Below are 20,565 nucleotides of genomic sequence, written 5' to 3'. Positions count from 1 at the left end.
TGTGATCGAGCTTTGTGAGCAATATGGATTTAACTTTCACAGTATGATGTTAGACCCGCTCGACCTCCATTGCTTTCGTCCTCTCCAAGGTTCTCATAGTCATCATTGTCACCGACGTCCCACTGGGTCATCATTGTCACTGACGTCCCACTGGGTGTGACTTTTCCTTGCCCTTATGTGGGCCTACCGAGGATGTGGTAGTGGTTTGTACAGCCCTTTGAGACACTAGTGATTTAGGGCTATATAAGTAAACATTGATTGATTGATTGATTGAGATGTATACGTTGCAAAATGAATGTGTACAGAGAAGAATTCTGTAAATGTTTATTTACCTACCTTAATTATTTCCAAACAGTGCCTGTCCCATGCCAGTAAAACAGCTGATCAAACAAAACCGAAGTCATAGTCATGAACACACTAGCTGTGAAAGCTTGATCTCCGATCAGCTGAACAGACTCAATAACTCCACGGTGACGTCCTGGTGAGCTTACTGAGGAATTTGTCAGACTGAAACAATACAAAAAGAATGCCTTTGTAAGTTAATAACACTAACAAAGACACTTGTAAACGTGTTAGCATATTAGCTGATGCTATCAACGCTAGTGTCATCACATCACGATAACACGTACAAATATGCATGACAACACTCGTACAGACATCACACATGGGACGGTTTAGTAAGCATAAATAGTTTCAGTTATACTGTGAAACTTACAAACGTGGCTTGGAGTGATAAATGAAGAATCCATACGAGTAGAAACGCCACAGACGGCTGGAAGACTGAGCGGCACTCTACTTCTGGTTGAATCCAGTAAATGGAAGGACATTGCAGCAACCTTCAGTGAGCGAATTCGACCAAAACATTGTGGCATAGCACAAATAATTAAACACCTTCTCAGTGTGTTTGCTCGTATTTTTTTAAACGTTTTGTATTATGGTCGTCAGCAAAGAAAAATAAATAATTTAGCTGCACCATTTTACAAGCCGCGGGGTTCAAAGTGTAGGTAAAAAAATAGCGGCTTACTGTCCAAATAAAATACAATTTATTTGAAAGCAGTTTGTGTTGTGGGGCCTCAGTGGTCTGGGATCTGTCTAGCCCTCGGCCTGCTCCCTCTTGCCAACCTCTGCAGTCACACCTTGATCCCCCGCCCCCTTGCCTATTCTGACACACTCAACCTGTATCACTCTCAACAGCAAGTTGAGGTGTCAGCAGCTTTTTTTATGCATAGCACCAAGAAGCTAATTTGCTTAAATTTTTGCAGTTTGGTCGTCCTTTTTATGGAGAAAGTGGCAAAAATTAGGAACTGTTTTGGTCCACCGTTAAGTGTACCTCGGAGGGTACTCTTATTTTGAGTTTTATTTAAAACCAAGGCGGACAAGTGCCGGCCTGTGGGTGAGATAAGCAGAGGTGTTACCAAACTGTTTTTGGAAAAAGAGGAATATTATGTGGTCGCCGCCGTTTTAGAAAGACAGGCCAGCAGATTGCCGCCTTTTACTTGGAGCAAATGTTCCGCCTTCTCTATATAAAAAAGGACCAATACTCGAAAAGAGCGGCGGTCGTCTAGAACAGTGGTCCCCAACCTTTTTTTGCACCACGGACATTGGCAAATTAATGTTGGCATTACATTCAGGGACCGGCTTTCCACTTGTGCCAGATAAATACAGCAAGAATAAGTGCATGAAAAATACAACTCACTATAATGCTGAATTAGTGTTTCTTTGCAATGAGATGCAGATGGAAATCAGCCTTTGGCTCCCCTCTGTTACTTTTATATATGATATCTTCATTAATGTGCATTGTATCATGTCACAAAGTTCTAACAAATATAACAAATGGCAATTTCCTATCAGGAGTTTTATTTTACATCTATAAACAAGCTCATTGGTGTGTCACGTGCACAGGTGTCAAACTCAAGGCCCGCGGGCAAAATCTGGCCCTCCACGTCATTTTATATGGCCTGCAAAAACCTGGAAATAATGTTTGTCAATAAAATACCTTATATTTTCTTTCTTATTTTCCTACTAGGTATTAGGGGTTTTTTCTAGTTTGACATGGGGAAAAAAATGTGTGCAAGATTGCAACAAATATTATATTATCACCTTTGTTGGATAAAATCCAAATAAATACTTAAATATCTGCTTAATTTATGATTTCAAAGCAAGTTATCCACCAAATTGTACACTATAAAAATGACCAATATATTTTACTGTAACATTTAGGGAGGTTGTTTGTTTTGTTTTTTTACAGCATATTACATAAGTTTGAAAAAAAAAACACCATTGTTTATTTTTTTACAGTGAAATTCTGTCAACTGAGCTGTCAGTTGTGTGGGGTTTTTTTTAACTACAAAATCCACGGTTGATGATTTTATGGTACCACATTTTATTATGGTAAAAAAACTGGCTGCTGAGTTGCCAAAATAGAATTCAACAGTGGTACTGTATATCTATTTACAGTAATATGTTGTAAAAATAATAATAATTAAAAAAAAACACCATTTATTTTACAGAAAAAGTCCGGCCACTCAGCTGCAAGTTTTTTCTGTAGAAAAGAGTGATAAAATCCACAAGTTGTTTTTACTCTTTACATATATATATATATTTTTTTTAATATTCAAATTCATAGGTAAATTAATAAATGATTTACTGTTACAAGCGGCCCTCTAATATCAGCCATGACTGTGGTGTGGCCCTCAAAGAAAACAAGTTTGACACCCCTGGTCTAGTGGAACAGGCCAAAGTTAAGGAGCAGAAAATGCAGTCCTTTATAAATTATTTAAGGTTTCTCTGCGGCCCGGTAGCAAATGCGTCACGGACCGGTCATCATCATCATCGGTTGAGTATAACGATCCTCCTGATAGGAGTGTCTCCCTTTATGGAGGATGCCTGTGCGTGACTTTGTTTAACGCAGGGAGACTGGTGCACAGACAGTCACCACAGGATCCTTGACAGAATCGGGTCATGGTCCAGTGGCATGGAGTCCAAGACGAGTGGGGACCCTTTTCTGCTGCAGCCTTCTTCTGCCTTCGCAGCCGTTGTGGTAGTTCTTAAATCTACCGTCTTCCACCTGCTCCGCCGTTGAGGTCTTCACCGTATCCCTGGCTGGGGGGCGTAAGGTACAAGGCCTTTGCCAAGGGCCACCTGGGGTAGCCGTAGTAAAGGGGTTAACCTGCCAGTGCCCCACAACCCCATAGAGGAGCTTCCATTGCCGGATGGACTTTAACGTCATGCCCAGGTCACGGACCGGTACCGGGCCCTTGATCAGTGGTTGGGGACCACTGGTCTAGAAAACTGGCAACATTTTTTTTTTTGTGCGTGCACCCTCACATAAATTGCGCCTATATTGCCCATAGCAAAAATCGTCTCTTGTTGTATCGTACATCTGTCACCAAGGTCATTTTTGACAGTTTGTCAGAGAAGAATGACTTTTCACATCGGCCCGAGTCTAGTGGAATCACAGGTAATACCCAAACAAACATTATGAGTATGGGTAAGGTTTTCCCCCCCAACTACACTGAAACCATGTTTACTATTGGCATTGGCAAGTGGGGAGGAATTATTTCAGGTTTCAGCCAGCCGTGTAAATCGAACAAGTGCTCGCTTCCTCTTGTTGAGTTTGCAGCGTGTGAGTCATTCTGCCCAAATTATACAGAGGACATGAAGTATGTGGCATTCTGCCTCCAGCACAGTTTGTTAGTTTACAGGACCAACACGTTACTTTTAGTGCAGACTCAGGAATTGTTCTGCACTTTTGTTAAAGGGGTCACATTGTGATTTAAAAATATAATATTTAAAACACGTCTTTGGGGTTTACATAACATGTAATGGTGTGGCTTTGGTCAACATTTTGTATAAATGTGGTTTTACAGACCATCTTCAAGCCGCTTTCTGACGATATCTTCAGAATGCGCCGGTCTTATTACCGTGCCAAAGTCCTCGTCCAAGGGGAGCCCCCTTGAACAGCGTCTCCACCCCGTCAGCCATGTTGTGGTTTTTAGCGCTTTCGTATCGAGCCTACATGCAGATATAAGTCAGAACTATACTTTACTTTTTATTAGAAATGGCAGCAGCGAAGGATTTAAGCATGCATGTGCACGTATGAGAAAGTCTGCCCCACAACAAGAGGATAGCGAAAAAGAAGTAACTTATCGACTACAACTTTGGACTACAACTAGATAATAATGGCGGACTCCGCAAAGCTCTTCGGGTAAACCTCTACCATATATGGACACATCTGCTGACATAACTAAGGCAAAATACGTCAATAAAGTCTCAAATTCCAAATAGCTTGTTTGGAGCAAGTTTGGAAGATGGCAAGTTTGTTTTGTTGCTGGGTTGAAATCACGTGATCGAGGGGCACTTTTGGGTTTCAGGCGATGGTTTAGAGCAGTGGTTCTCAAATGGGGGTACGCGTACCCCTGGGGGTACTTGAAGGTATGCCAAGGGGTACGTGAGATTTTTCAAAGATATTCCAAAAATTTTTTGTGGACATGTTCCATGAATATTGATGTTAAAGATTTATTTTTTTGTGAAGAAATGTTTAGAATTAAGTTCATGAATCCAGATGGATCTCTATTACAATCCCCAAAGAGGGCACTTTAAGTTGATGATTACTTCTATGTGTATAAATATTTATATATAATTGAATCACTTGTTTTTTTTCAACCAGTTTTTAGTTATTTTTATATATTTTTTTCCAAATAGTTCAAGAAAGACCACTACAAATGAGCAATATTTTGCACTATTATACAATTTAATAAATCAGAAACTGATGACATAATGCTATATTTTATTTCTTTATCTCTTTTTTTCAACCAAAAATGCTTTGCTCTGATTAGGGGGTACTTGAATTAAAAAAATGTTTTCATGGGGTACATCACTGAAAAAAGGTTCAGAACCACTGGTTTAGAGTCCCATTAGGCTGCTGTTTATTTACCTGCATATGTGCAAATTTAGGCAATTTTAAAAGGTGATCATGAAAAATATATTTAAAATGGGATTGTGTGGATTTATACACTCTTGGGAAAAAAATGTTTTAAGGATTTAAACCATTTATCATCACCAAGACGTTACTGCTTGCTATACCACTTCACTTCATTTGACAAGGATTTAGAGAAGAAAAGATTGCATCTGAGGGGTCCACAAACTAAGCATTAATCAGTGAAAGACAATATTGAACGTATTCGTGCATCGCTGACTAACATATTTGATTGACATAATGAGTGCCGTGCTGCTGTGATCGTGACGCAAATGAGAAAAAGGATAAGTGAGTCAATTGATTTCCTGCAAAAAAAATATTAGTTTCATCAACAATTCATGTTTGCAGTCCTTTTTGTGGTGTGAAGCTCATATCTTGTCTCATTATTTTGCTATAAATGTCTGTTGTCCAGCTATGTTTGCTAGCAATATCAATATTTTGTATATGCGTTTGAGCCTACGACAGACTTATTCATCTAGTTTATTATTAAGATTAAGGATATTATTTTGATGCTAACAAATAGCACAAAAGACGCTATATTGTGGTCATCCGAGCCAAATAAAGCACTTGGCTTCCCTGCACAACAACAACAATAACTCAGATTTTAGTTTCTGTTATGAAAATCGACAACGAAAATACGGTGGATTGGACCAACAATCACAATATTTATTACCAGGACTTAACATGACGTTAACATGACCAGGTCTTCTTAGTTATATTTAGGCATAGCAACCACAAAAGAACACCGACTATTGTGATCTCTTGTCCTTTCTTTACATTTAGTTCTGCTCTCTAATACTACTAGTGAATAAACTCTATTTCGTCAGAAAGTTTCTCCAAAAAATCAAACATTCAAACATGAATTATCATGAATTTATTAACGTGGACCCCGACTTAAACAAGTTTAAAACCTTATTTGGGTGTTACCATTTAGTGGTCAATTGTACGGAATATGTAATGTACTGTGCAATCTCCTAATAAAAGTTTCAATCAATCAATCAACATTTTCCAAAGTGATCGCTGCAGACACAAGAGGTCCAATTGTATTCCCCAAGAGGATGAGTGATATTTTAAGAGCCATTCCCTTCGACACACTTTTTCCCCCTGACTTTATTACCTTTATGAACCACTTCTTTCGGGACTCTATAAAAGCTCTTTACTTGAACGACTGGAACGCCCAAGAACAGAACAGCAATACATAATTTTCTGCTCAAACTCTACACTCACTTTCACTTGTAATGCTACGCTCGAGCTGCATGACTATCATGTCAATTAAGAAGAAGAAAAACGGATGTGACGTTATATGCAACACAGCAATCTGGTTTGATTCCACATTTTCGGGACTTACGGCGATCCCAAACACACAAAAACAGGTACCAACAGGCAATAAAAGTTGCTTTGCATTAGGGCTGGGCGATATGGATGATATTCAATATATATCTCAATATATTTTTGGGTGAAAGTATACACATAAAGATATTCATTTTTGATCGATATTCAGTAAAATTGAAGTGAATGACAACTGTACTGTAAACAGTCAGTGGCACTTTTATTAACCCAGTTAGTCAAGATGGGTATTAACAGCACAGAAAATAAACCGTTTAAGTAGCACTGAATTCCGTAACATGAATAAAATACAAAATATTATTTCTATGTAAAATAAATAACATATCTGTGCAAATAACACAAAATGTATCAAACTCAGATAAGAAAATACATTTGCAGGCAGACACTTTTTAATGAACTGTCACACACGTACACCCTATTTTGCCTCTTATTAGTCTGTTTCTAACCAATCGTGACTCATCATGGTAAACAACCACCTAATCATGGATGTTCTTTTACGTGCAAGCACCTCTTGGAAAGAGGAAGGGGAGGGGTTTAGTAGCCCATGAAGAAGGAGCTGGGGAAAAAAAGGAACACAACAAATTAGGGGCGTTTGCTAATTTTAACGAGAAAAAAAATTACATCAATACTACGATATTTTCTTAATTCATATCTTGTTTAAAAGTATATTGATGTATCGCCCAGCGCTAATTTGCATCAAAAAAATCACGTTTAAGTTGCACATTGAGGGGCTTTTAAAAAATACTCTCAAAAATGTCTCTGTGAATGCAGCATTATAATAGTCACGCAAAAATCAGTGACAATCGTAAGAGGTTCATGCATGTGATTGAAGGCATTTAATATTCATGTGAAAATGTGTGTGTAAATACTGCCTTGTGGAGGAGGTTGTTTTTCTGGTTTCAACCGAGAGTGTTAGCATATATAAGTAGCAGATTGACACGACTCTACCTTTTCACCCACAGGTTTTTGTAGTCTGTCAACAAAGTATCAGATTCCTACCTGTGCGCCTCACCGACATCGCCAGTCCCCTCCTTCGTCTTTTACTTCAAGACCCCTGGATCTCTTCCGCGTCTCCTCACTGGACAACTACCTCCTATCCACTCGTGCAATCTGCAATTTCAGGCCAGAAGAACCAACCGTCATCCCCCGGACGAACCCACAACTGGTGCTTCCTCAGTGGGGGAGGGAGGGGAAGGAAGGCAGTGTAACATTGTGCCGCTCCCCCCCAGAGATGAAGCTGCAGGCCGTCATGGAGAACCTGCACAGGCAGCAGAGGGCCAAGCTGATGATGGAGCAGCAGCTTCAGCAGCAAGCGGCCATCCAGCACTCCCAGATCCGCATCAGTGCAGGAGCGGGCGACGAGTCCATAAACATCCCGGCCGCTGACAACGAGCAGGCCCAGTTGGTGGCCCTGGCGGCCATGCGTGCGGCTGCGGCTGGATTACAGAGGGTGTCGGACAGCCACATATCGGACAGCCGCATGTCAGACAGCCGCATGTCGGAGCGAAGCAGCGGCAGCGAGGAGGAAGGTGAAGACGACGACAACGAAGGCGAGGAAGAGCAATACAAAGACATGATGGGGTCGGAGGAGGAGGAGCAGATGTAAGAACCATTTAACTTCCACCTGGGCCACATTGTTTCCATTGCTTTTAAAAGGCTGTCTTCTATTTCCACACAGCAAACAGAAGTGGGACGAGGAGGACTTTGAAGGCGAGATGGAGGAAGACTTCGACGACGACCTGGCGGAGGAAGGGCTGCCGACAGGCCACAACGCGGTGGTGCCCGGGAAAGGCATTCTCCTACTGCCACACCGCCAGCTCCACCCTCACTCTCAGCTGCTGAAAGCCCGGCCCAGCATCGACCAAGAGCCCCGTGTAGCCATCTTGCCTCCGAACGCCACACACAGCCTCCAAGGGGGCCAAGACCATGGGGAGTGGACCTATGAGGAGCAGTTCAGACAGGTAGGATCATACTTCCCTAATTTGTGTATTCTTAAAAAATGTAGTTGCGATTTTTACTCTCCAAAATTGCGATACGATTTGCAATTTTCATATTTTATACGTAAAAAAGCATGAAACTGCGAAAATGAGTGGAGGGAGACATGTTATTTTTAGACTATCAATCAACAACTATCAATCAATCAATCGGTGGAGGACAGAGTAAAACAACTTGCACTGAGCCTAGTCTATAAAATCCGCTACACCTCCCTGATACCGAAGTACATGTCAAACTACTTCCTTAACATAAATGACCGCCATAACCACAACACCAGGGGGAGCACCACAAACCACGTTAAACCCAGATTCCGATCTAACAAAGGTCTTAACTCATTCTCTTTCTATGCCACATCAATGTGGAATGCACTCCCAACAGGTGTAAAAGTAAGCGCATCTCTATATTCCTTAAAAAACGCTTTAAAACAACACCTCCAGGCAACTTCAACCCTTTACTAATACCCTCCTCCATTCACATCCCATCTCCCCGGATTATAAATAACCTAATGTAAATAATCAAATGTACTTCTAATGTATTTAATTGCTCTTATGCTATCTGAACTCACTATGTTCTCTGCTGGCTGTACATATCCTACTATATAAGACCTACACTGTTTCAATGTCCGTTTCTCTGTTGATGCAATTGTTGATGACTGACGTAGTGATATCAACCAAAGCTCCTCATCCCACCCCCGGATTGTAAATAATGTAAATAATTCAATGTATATACTACGATGACTGTATTATGCTGATAGTATTTATTTGTACCATGAATTGATTAACGTGTACCGCGACTTAAACAAGTTGAAAAACTTATTTGGGTGTTACCATTTAGTGGTCAATTGTACGGAATATGTACTGAACTGTGCAATCTACTAATAAAAGTTTCAATCAATCAGTCAACATAATTTTGTTTCCAGGTGCCACCCTTTAGAATAGGGGTGTCAAACATTTTAGCTCAGGGGTCACATGGAGGAAAATCTGTGCACACGCAGGCCGGACGCATGGAATCAAATCTCCGAAAATAAAGACAACTTCAGATTGTCTTCTTTGTCTTACTGTGGCTTAAAATAGAACAAACACATTCTGAAATATTACAATAAAAATATAGAAAAAATAATGGTTTAGATCAGTGGTTCTTAACCTGGATTCGATCGAACCCCAGGGGTTCGGTGAGTCGGGCTCAGGGGTTCGGCGGAGGTCAAAACACATCTGACTCATCGTGTAAATAAAAAGTTATCCCTATCGGCGTATTACGGATACGGCAACAGCAGAAGTCAGACTGATTTACAGGTTTGTAATTTTTTGTGAGTTTTCGCACTGTTTGTTTTGCTGTTTGAACAAGGTGATGGTCCTGCACTGTTCATTTTGTGCACCAGTAAAAACAACATGGTAACACTTGAGTATGGGGAACATATTCACCATTAATTAGTTGCTTATTAACATGCAAATTAGTAACATATTGGCTCTTAACTAGTCATTATTAAGTACTTATTAATGTCTTATTCGGCATGGCCTTAATATAACCCTAACCCTGACCAAATAACTCTGAATTAAGTCTTTATTACTTAGAATATGTTCCCCTAGTGTGCAAATAACTCTAAATTAAGTCTTTGTTACTTAGAATATGTTTTCCATACTAAAGTGTTTCCAAAAACATCTAACTTTGTCTTGAATTTGAAAAAAACAAAACATTTTATTTTTCACTATAGAAGGGGTTCGGTGAATCCGCATATGAAACTGGTGGGGTTCGGTACCTCCAACAAGGTTAAGAACCACTGGTTTAGATCCATGAAGGAAAGAAGAAAGTGAATGAATGTTTATAACTGTAAAAATGTACATACGCATAAAAATGTGTTTTCTTTTGTATTATTTTTTAAAAGGAATTAAGTAACATTTATGACAACATTTTTCCAAAACACAATTTAGAATGTGAGATATAACAGGATAATGCATATGTGGAGGTTTTGCATCTCCGGGTTCTTCAGACAACCAAGGAGAGACATGACAGGCTCGTTTGTCGTAGTGAACAATGATTTATTTTTCAAAAAAAAATTATTCTCTTGCTCTTCTGCTTTCCAGCACTTGCCTCTTGTGCCCGTCTTGCTCTTCTGGTTGCTTTTCAGCCTTACATTCGCGTCTCTGTCTCGCTGTAGCTTTTGCTCATGCTCGTTCTCGGGTTTTCCCCTCTCTCATCAACTCCAACTTCTCCCACCCCGGCCTTCTCGGCTTTTTCCCTTTTACAGAGTGACAGGTGATTAGCCAAACGCACCCAGGTGGGCCATCTACACACCTGTCGCCGATCTCGGAGCCGGCCTCGGCGCACCCCGCCTTGCTGCAGGTCCGCAGGCCACGCCTCCTCGCAGCATACATTTATCATTTGTTTTCAAAACCAATACAAAAAAGTGGGAGCCCATTTTTATGATTTGATGGGGTCCTTCAAACCCCATATTGAAAATTCCTTGCGCCATCATTGTTTGAGTATTGGTGCGTGCAAAACAGCAGCAGGCGACTGTGGCCTGCGGGCCGGATCTAATACTAATCAGTTATCATCCCGGGGGCCATAGATAATTCATGCGTGGGCCGGATCTGGCCCACGGGCATTGACTTTGACACCCCTGCTTTAGAACAATATGCAATAATTTGCTTTCAAAAATAGTAGTCTTTATGCAGACAGACTCAGACCATTTGGCCACATCATGCTCTTTAACTGAAAAAATAATAGTAAAGCCTCCGCTTGGGATGGTTTCCTGCTGGCTCCGCTGTGAACAGGACTCTCGCTGCTGTGTTGGATTCGCTTTGGACTGGACTCTTGCGGCTATGTTGGATCCATTATGGATTGAACTTTCACAGTATCATGTTAGACCCGCTTGACATCCATTGCTTTCGTCCTCTCCAAGGTTCTCATAGTCATCATTGTCACCGACGTCCCACTGGGTGTGAGTTTTCCTTTGCCCTTATGTTGGCCTACCGAGGATGTCGTAGTGGTTTGTGTAGTGGTTTGTGCAGCCCTTTGAGACACTAGTGATTTAGGGCTATATAAGTAAACATTGATTGATTGATTGATTGATAAAACCTATACTGTGTTTATAATGTAATGTAATCATAACATAAAATAATAATGCAAGTAACCATTTAAAAGGATATCAACTTTTGTTTCTCATTATTGTACAATTGTTTACCATTGTACTCTTATTGGAAGGTAAATAACTTTTGTCATCTTAAATAAATAGACAAACAAAAACTAAAACGGACTAATTTCTTTAAGCAAAAATTTTACTTCAATACATATTGAACGTCTTAAAGTGCATTTTTTTCCCAGTTGGAAAAATGAGGTCGGCTTTTGTGTTTTTGTTTGTTGCTATCCCGTAACCACAACATTTTTGCTTGTTCGTCCGTGTTGATGGGCTCAGATTGCCCATCCTATTTGAAGCTGAAATATTACCACAACAGGACTTTGTAATCATATTTACTTTTCCTCCTAATTTTTGTTTCTTTGCGACACTTGTTAATGGTGAGTCGCGACCCTCTACTGTATGTTCTGTACGGTTAATTAAAATAACAAAAAGTAATTAAAACCTATTTCAAAATCCTATTCTGACCACTTTTTATGAAATATTTTGCACTGTTTTGTACATTTGAAGGGGTTACATGTATAGATATTACTGTTATATGGTTACATTAGTTCCTAAATTGCTTTCGAAATATTGCTAACAGTGATATCGTTTCCATCCATCCATCCTTTTTCTACAGCTTGTCCCTTTTGGGTTTGCGGGGGGTGCTGGAGCCTATCTCAGCTGCACACACATAAAACTCCTCTCTACTCATTGCTGTATTTGAAAGTGCAATGCTTTGCAGCCAGTAGTTCAGCCTTTGAAGGAGCATAGGTATGGGCAGATTTTGTGAAATTCAATTTGCAGGAAAGGAGTGAGTTTAGGGTTGAATTGTCCATCCTCGTTCTATTCTCTGTCACTATCTTTATTTGGACATTACTACTTGCCGTATTTTTGAAGCAATGCATGACGGGAATCCGGATGTTGTGTGTCAGTGTATTAACGTGCCGGCTGGAATAAACACATGCTGAGAAATAGCTCCGTGCCTGCCTACTTTATGGGTTATAGATAAACCAATGCATAACGAAGACATATATAATAGTCTTCTTCTTCTTGTGTGTGCAGTTGCGCACTGAGCTCCAAAAGCCGTAGATGTTATAACGTGCCTGGGCCGGCACGCTGTTTATATGGAGGAAAAGTGGCCGTGACGACAGGCTGTCCTCACTCAGGTCCGGCTGGAAATCGGGAAAAATTTGCGAGAATGGTTGTCCCGGGAGATTTTCAGGAGAGGCACTGAACTTCGGGAGTCTCCCGGGAAAATTCGGGAGGGTTGGCAAGTATGCTTAAGCACATAAGAGCAAAGCAGGAAAACGGTTTGTGCCAGTCACAAACACAAGCTGAGGAAGAACGTGGATGCACGTAACCATCTCTTACTACGCGAGTTGCTTGCTGTAAATAGTGAAGGGGCCTGAATATTATGAGGGAGGGGAGGCCCCGGTGGAATAAGACAGCTTGTGTTTACAAGAAGACATTTGAAGCTGTCATCAGCTACGTTTACAAGACTGCAGTCAGTGAGAGTGTTTATTGTTATGTTTGTCCTTGTGCATGATTCAATTAAGAGGGCCCAGTTTATAGAAATGGTGTAGTCACAATGCAATCTTCCATTACCAGTTAACACAGAGATTGATTTACTTAAGTGGTTATTCATTTGCGAAATGCGACAATCCTTGACCAGTAGTTTCCATCCTTTTTTTTTTTTTTGTCATGTCTGCTCCACACAGGGATTTACTTTCTTTGCATGCATGCATGCATGCATGCGGAGCAAAGCCGCAAAACATTTGAATCAAAATTGTACGTCTGTGTGAGCTCTTTCAGAGTTTTGAGTAGCATGCAGTCGAACACATACCCCCACTGTACGTGTTTCACTTTTAAACCTTAACCACAGATTGTAATTTCAGACCTACGTCTTGTGATTACAGAGTGGCTGGAACATAAGACATGTGCTGTGCTTTTGTAAATAGCCCGCCACTCCCTCCAACTTTATGGGAATGCGGCGAATTAATACCGGCCGCCGCAGTCGGCGGTTTCCATACATCAGGTTCGGTATGTTTTTATCACAACAAGTCAGTCAACGTCTGAGCAACTAACCCTTAAACTTACTGCAACAGGCGGTTGAGTATCAAGACAGCCAGCATCTTTGCTGACAAGATAATGTGGATTTCAAAATGACGCCTGCATGAATAAAAATTCCTGTGACTCTGGAGACAAGCAAGGCGGAGACATGTCATGTCTGTGTTACTTTACAGCGCTTCTGCTTAACACATTTTGCATTAGTGGGAATCCAGCATTAGTCCCATTCACACCCATCTTTTTTTGGCCTCGTCTTGATTCTAGTAATTAGCGATAATTGCAAATGTCGCCATTGAAAATAATCCGCTGTGTCTGCGATAGTGAAGGCAGTCGTTCCACGATTCTCAACCTATAATCTGCAGTTTGTTGCTTGATTTAGGTTGCCTGTGCTGTATATTGTGGTTTCTTCTAATCATGCAAAGTGGAGTCAGTAGTCAAGCCAAGCACATTTTGGTATTATTACAACTTTCTGCATTTAAGATAGTTAGCGATTGGCACTCTCGTTGCCAGCTTGCGATCTGTGCTATTTTTGCTAGCTAACAATTGGCACTGTAGTTGTCACAGATCGATTAATACCCTAGTTGTCAGCGAAGGATTGGCACTCTAGTTGACAGCTAGCGATTAGCGCACTAGTTGTTTTCTAATTGCCAGCTAGCAATTATTGCATTAGTTGTTAAATAGCGATTAGCGTGTAAATTGTCTGCTTGCAAACTATACATGAGCAATTTAGTTGTCAAGTAGAAATTAATACCCTGGTTGCCAGCTAGCAAATGGCGCACAAGTTCTCACCTAGACATTTGTGCGTTAGTCGACAGCTAGCGATAAGCGCATTAGTTGTCATCTAATTGTCAGCTATTAATTATTGCATTAGTTGTCAAATATTGATTAGTGTATAAATTGTCAGCTGGGAATCTTAAAATTTGCAATTTAGTTGTCAAGTACAAATTAATGCCCTGGATGGCCAACTAGCAATTGGTGCACAAATTCTCAGCTAGACATTTGTGTGTTAATTGACAGCTAGCGATTAGCTCAGTAGTTGTCATATAATTGCCAGCTAGCAATTGGCGCATAAGTTCCCAGCTAGACATTTGTGCGTTAGTCGACAGCTAGCGATAAGCGCACTAGTTGTCATCTAATTGCCAACTAGCTATTATTGCATTAGTTGGCAAATAGCGATTAGCGTGTAAATTGTCAGCTTGGAAACAAAAAATTTGCAATTTAGTTGTCAAGTCGAAATGAAGGCCCTAGTTGCCACCTAGCAAATGGCGCACAAGTTGTCAGCTAGACATTTGTGCATTAGTTGACAACTAGCGATTAGCGCACTAGTTGTCATCTAATTGCCAGCTAGCAATTATTGCATTAGTTGGCAAATAGCGATTAGCGTGTAAATTGTCAGCTTGCAAACTAAAAATTAGCAATTTAGTTGTCAAGTAGAAAATAATGCCCTGGTTGCCAGCTAGCAATTGGCGCACAAGTTCTCAGGTAGACATTTGTGCGTTAGTCGACAGCTAGCGATTATCGCACCAGTTGTCATCTAACTGCCAGCTAGCAATTATTGCATAAGTTGGAAAATAGCGATTAGCGTGTTAATTTTTAGCTTGGAAACTAAAATTTTGCAATTTAGTTGTCAAGTACTGTAGAAATGAATGCCTTAGTTGCCACCTAGCGATTGGCGTACAAGTTGTCAGCTAGACATTTGTGCATTAGTTGACAGCTAACGATTAGCGCATTAGTTTTCATCTAATTGCCGGCTAGCAATTATTGCATTAGTTGTCAAATAGCGATTAGTGTGTAAATGGTCAGCTTGGAAACTAAGAATTAGCAATTTAGTTGTCAAGTAGAAATTAATGCCCTGGTTGCCAGCTAGCAATTGGCGCACAAGTTCTCAGCTAGACATTTGTGCGTTAGTCGACAGCTAGCGATTATCGCACCAGTTGTCATCTAACTGCCAGCTAGCAATTATTGCATAAGTTGGAAAATAGCGATTAGCGTGTTAATTTTTAGCTTGGAAACTAAAATTTTGCAATTTAGTTGTCAAGTACTGTAGAAATGAATGCCCTAGTTGCCACCTAGCGATTGGCGCACAAGTTGTCAGCTAGACATTTGTGCATTAGTTGACAGCTAACGATTAGCGCATTCGTTGTCATCTAATTGCCGGCTAGCAATTATTGCATTAGTTGTCAAATAGCGATTAGTGTGTAAATTGTCAGCTTGGAAACTAAAAATTAGCAATTTAGTTGTCAAGTAGAAATTAATGCCCTGGTTGCCAGCTAGCAATTGGTGCGCAAATTCTCAACTAGATATTTGTGTGTTAATTGACAGCTAGCGATTAGCTCACTTGTTGTCATCTAATTGCCAGCTAGGAAATTTTGCATTAGTTGGCAAATAGTTATTAGCGTGTAAATAGTCAGCTTGGAAATTAAAAATTTGCAATTTAGTTGTCAAGTAGAAATGAATGCCCTAGTTGCCACCTAGCAATTGGCGCACTAGTTGTCATCTAATTTCCAGCTATCAATTATTGCATGAGTAGGCAAATAGCAATTAGCGTGTAAATTGTCAGAAACTTAAAATTAGCAATTTAGTTGTCAAGTAAAAATTAATGCCCTGGTTGCCAGCTAGCAATTGGCACACAAGTCATTGATTTTATTGAGTTGTTGGAGTGCGAATCAGGCATATTTTGTAACTGCATGACTGCAAGCTGATCGATGCTAACATGCTATTTAGTCTAGCTGTATGTACATATTGCATTATTACGCTTCGTGTGTAGGTATATTTGAGCTCATTTAATTTCCTTTAATTTTGTCCTCTGTGTATTTGCATGTCTCATGATGACATATTATCTGTATGGCTGCATTTCTGATCGTTGTTTGTGTGCCATTATAGATCACAGTAAACCATACTTGCCAACCTTGAGACCTCCGATTTCAGGAGGGGGTGGTCGGGGGTTGGGCAAGGGGCGTGGTTTGGGGCGGGGTGTTGTTGGGGGCGTGGTTAAGAGTGGAAGAGTATATTTACAGCTATCCATCCATTCATTTTCTCGCGCTTATTCCCTTTGGGGTCGCGGGGAGGACGTTGGTGCCTATCTCAGCTACAATCAGGCGGAAGGCGTCGTACACCCTGGACAAGTCGCCACCTCATCGCAGTATGTGTAGAAATATTTATTTATAATTGAATCACTTGTTTATTTTTCAACAAGTTTTTAGTCATTTTTATCTTTTTTTCTAAATAGTTCAAGAAAGACCACTACAAATGAATAATATTTTGCACTGTTATACAATTTAATAAATCAGAAACTGATGACATATTGCTGTATTTTACTTGTTTATCTTTTTTTATTCAACCAAAAATGCTTTGCTCTGATTATGGGGGTATTTGAATTAAAAAAATGTTCACAGGGGGTACATCTCTGAAAAAAGGTTGAGAACCACTGCTCTAAAAGCCTTAAATGTTATTGTCACATACGCATGCACAGTAGATGGCAGTATTTTCCTGTTTAACAGTGTCACAACATTGCTGTTTACGGCAGAGGAACTGCTTTACGGTAGACGAAAACGTGACTGCTGTTGTTGAGTGTTGTTGCCGTGCTGGGAGGACGTTAATGAGACTGCCTAAAAATAAACCCACATAAAAAACCAAGAACTCGCCCTTGATAATTCTACAGTTATGACGTCATTGGGCAGGCACTCTGTTTATATTGTAGAAAAGCGGACTTGAAAACAGGCTGTCTAAACGTCACTTGGGTTCACATGGAGCTGGAGGGGGCGTGGCCTCCAGCTCAGCCTGAATTTCAGGAGATTTTCAGGAGAAAATTTGTCCCGGGAGGCTTTCGGGAGAGGTGCTGAATTTCGGGAGAAAATCCGGGAGGGTTGGCAAGCATGCAGTAAACGTTACCCAGCTTGCAAGGATTGTAATAAATCCACTAAAAGAAGACAGCCTGTCTTTTGTTTTAACATGGACACAAACATCTATACCTTTGGCAATTCTAAGCCAATAATTTGCAGGAGTCATCTCACCCTCTGAGAAGGCTCCGTTTTCCGAATGTGTGTAATAAATATGAAATGTTAAAGCTTCTGTCAACGAAGATTCACGTCAGCCTGCGAAACACAATCATTTTGATAGTAGGCTAGTATAGCTAATATAGACACATTATGTGTTGATCTTACCAAAGGCTTTTAATTATTTGCGGGTCCGGACGGATTAGTTTTTTTGTATTTTGAGTCCAATATGGCTTTTTCAACATTTTGCGTTGCCAACACCTGACCTGGATGAATGAGAACGTCCATAGACCAAATAAATTATTTTTACAATATAACAAAGCAGTTTAATAATTAGCGAGAAGAGAACTTCTTAAAGTTTTTTGACACTTCCATGTGCCATTACCAGTCAGAGAATGAATGGACAATGACACAATGAAAAGTGTGGAAGCAGTGTATTAAAAACATTTGGCCAGGCTGTAAACTTAACGCTCTTAATTGTAGTAGTGGAAATCCGAAGGTATTTTACTGCTCAAACGTCTGGCTGCACAAAACCTAAATACATAGCTGGGTGCTTACAGTACACGATTTAATGTTTAGGTTGCGAACAGGGGGAGCATTGGGTGGAGAGGAAAGAGTTAAAAATGTTTAGTTTATTTTTGGGCAGGTGGGTGGAGGCTGCTGGAATGTGCCTGAGGGAGGGCGATAATGTGGCCACTTGGAACCTCAAATCCTCCGCACAAATTTTGTGTACGTCTATCAGTCAACTGCAGTTGCAGCTTTTCCAAACCGAAAACTCATCTCTTTCCTTCACGGCACCATCACTCCAAACATCTTCATAAGAAACAGAATAATAGTGATCGGTGCTACAAAATGTACTTTACTGTTTACTGTCATTTACAGCAATAGCATGTAACGTAGGGTTGAGCAATATAGCTGAAAACTGTATCCGTTTTGTATATCGGTCGATATCGATAATTATTGATATTTTTTCATGACCTATAGAAAATATTGACCGGGAAAAAGATATATTGAATGTAACCTTCCTCTGATTATAATCCCCTGAGCTATCGAGGCGGAAAGGAAAGGAAATGTCAACACAACCATGGAAAACAATCAATGTAAACACAATTTTTAAATTACAATAACCTTTTTAAATGAAGACTATGTAAGAAATGCTTGATGTAGTGTTGCAAAATAGTGCAAAGTGTAAAAATGTAAACAGAGAGAGAAACCTGAGAAGAACAATTTTTGCAGGTTTATTGCCAGAAAGTTAGGTGGTTTGTGTAACTTTTATTTTGATCTGTTATTCCTATTTTTAGTATGTAAATTAATTCATGTTATGCATTAATTAACATTTAAATATTATTGGACCAAATTAATATTTTAAAGATGCCCATTTGTTGTATTTTGTTATTGAATTTACTAATACAGTCCCGCACTTTAGTTCCTACCTGTCGTCTCCGTATATCTGAATTGGAAACGGACGAGGGTTGAAAAGAGGAAATGAGTGCGGCGAAGGACTACGGTCCTTTTGAAAAATTCTAAAAAACTGCCATATTGTTGAGGTGACTTTTTTCTGTTTTATTGACTATTTTTGCTCTCTGCAGCACTCATTTTTACTTTCTCCTCTCACTTGATGCAGGGAATCAACTGCAAAACAACAAGATTGCACAACCAAACGTGATAGTTGATACTGTTACCTGATTGGCTGTTAGTTTGTACTTGCCATTGCTCACTGACCACTTTCTGTTTTGCTAGGTTACCAGACGGCTAGTGCCTTTGTTCATGCAACCAACCATGCTTAATTTTTTCTACTTTCTTTAGACCAGCCCCACAAATTATATATACTGTATAAATATAAATCAAGCGTTTTATTGAACGCATAATTTATTAATATCGAATACGTGTCTATCGCGATATATACTGATATTGTTTTATCGGCCCAGCCCTAAATTAACCTTTTAACTAACTAGAAAAACAGAGGCAAGAAATAAACTTGGGGAAGTACAGTAGTAGGATTGATGATAAATCGATAGAAGTAGTGTATTTATGTAATGCCAAATTACTTAATACCATTTATTTGGCATATGTCAAATGTTGAATGTTATTATGATAACAAGTTTTTTTAGATAAGTGTCTGTGGTTTACTGGGTAACGTAGAAATGTAATGATTTGCCATCTACAATTTTAAGGTACTGGTGAGGTAGAGAACTAGATACTGAAATGTATTCCATAACAAAACAAGGCTCCCTTCTGGAGTCCCAGTGCCTATTTTTGTTATGACAGCATGCACACGATCGAGGGTGTGTCGATTACAGAGGTCACCCTCGATGCTGCCTCAGCCTAAATGTGCACATTTTAAAGTTCAGGGTGTGGAGGCGTTAGCCCTTGTCGCCCGCATTCCGTCTTTACAATGTCCTCCTGAGGACCAGCGTCCCCTGCAGTTTGTTCAATTTCTTTTGAAATTTTGAGGACAAAAAATAGCCTTGGTATGCAAAACACATAGAAGGATATATACTGTTACATTACAAGAGCATTCTTTAATTTTTTCAAGTCCACAAAATTATCACACAAACATGCTGTTAATGTTTCGAGACCAGCTCATTGAAAGGTGCGTAAAAATGTTTAAAGGACTATGATTCTGCTTCGAGACGCCACCTCATGCTACAGTTCGGTTCATGCGAGTTTGAAGTTAACATTCTCCTCTGATTTTGAATTAATATATGCCATAAAAGTGACTTTTGTAATTTTTCAAATAGATTCAGCTTTAGAAACCTCCCCGTCTCTGATCACTTTCCATTGTTTGACGAAGGACACTAAAAAGGAAGGATGCCTGGAAGCACAATCCAGGTTTAAGCCCTAAATGTGTCTCACAAACTAAAAATTTTAAATTATAGCATTTATAGATACTCACTAGGGCTTCACGGTGGAAGAGGGGTTAGTGCGTCTGCCTCACAATACGAAGGTCCTGAGTAGTCCTGGGTTCAATCCCGGGCTCAGGATCTTTCTGTGTGGAGTTTGCATGTCCTCCCCGTGAATGCGTGGGTTCCCTCCAGGTACTCCGGCTTCCTCCCACCTCCAAAGAC

The 20,565-nt window shown here is 40.1% G+C and overlaps 1 protein-coding gene across 2 annotated transcripts in view; it reads left to right on the top strand.

Moving 5' to 3' along the window:
* arid3a (AT-rich interactive domain 3A) overlaps positions 1-20,565 on the top strand; it is a 140,478-nt gene that overhangs the window by 49,393 nt on the left and 70,520 nt on the right. For both annotated transcript variants that reach the window (XM_061883437.1, XM_061883436.1), the window contains exons 2-3: positions 7,288-7,927; positions 8,004-8,286. In XM_061883437.1, the coding sequence (XP_061739421.1) occupies positions 7,557-7,927; positions 8,004-8,286 (654 nt within the window). In that variant the 5' untranslated portion in view covers positions 7,288-7,556. The remainder of the gene's footprint in view (positions 1-7,287; positions 7,928-8,003; positions 8,287-20,565) is intronic.

Source organism: Nerophis ophidion, linkage group LG22 (assembly GCF_033978795.1).
Source record: "Nerophis ophidion isolate RoL-2023_Sa linkage group LG22, RoL_Noph_v1.0, whole genome shotgun sequence".
Lineage (NCBI taxonomy): Eukaryota > Metazoa > Chordata > Actinopteri > Syngnathiformes > Syngnathidae > Nerophis > Nerophis ophidion.
Note: the sequence above shows the minus strand (reverse complement) of the source record. Positions and strands in the feature narration are given on the sequence as shown.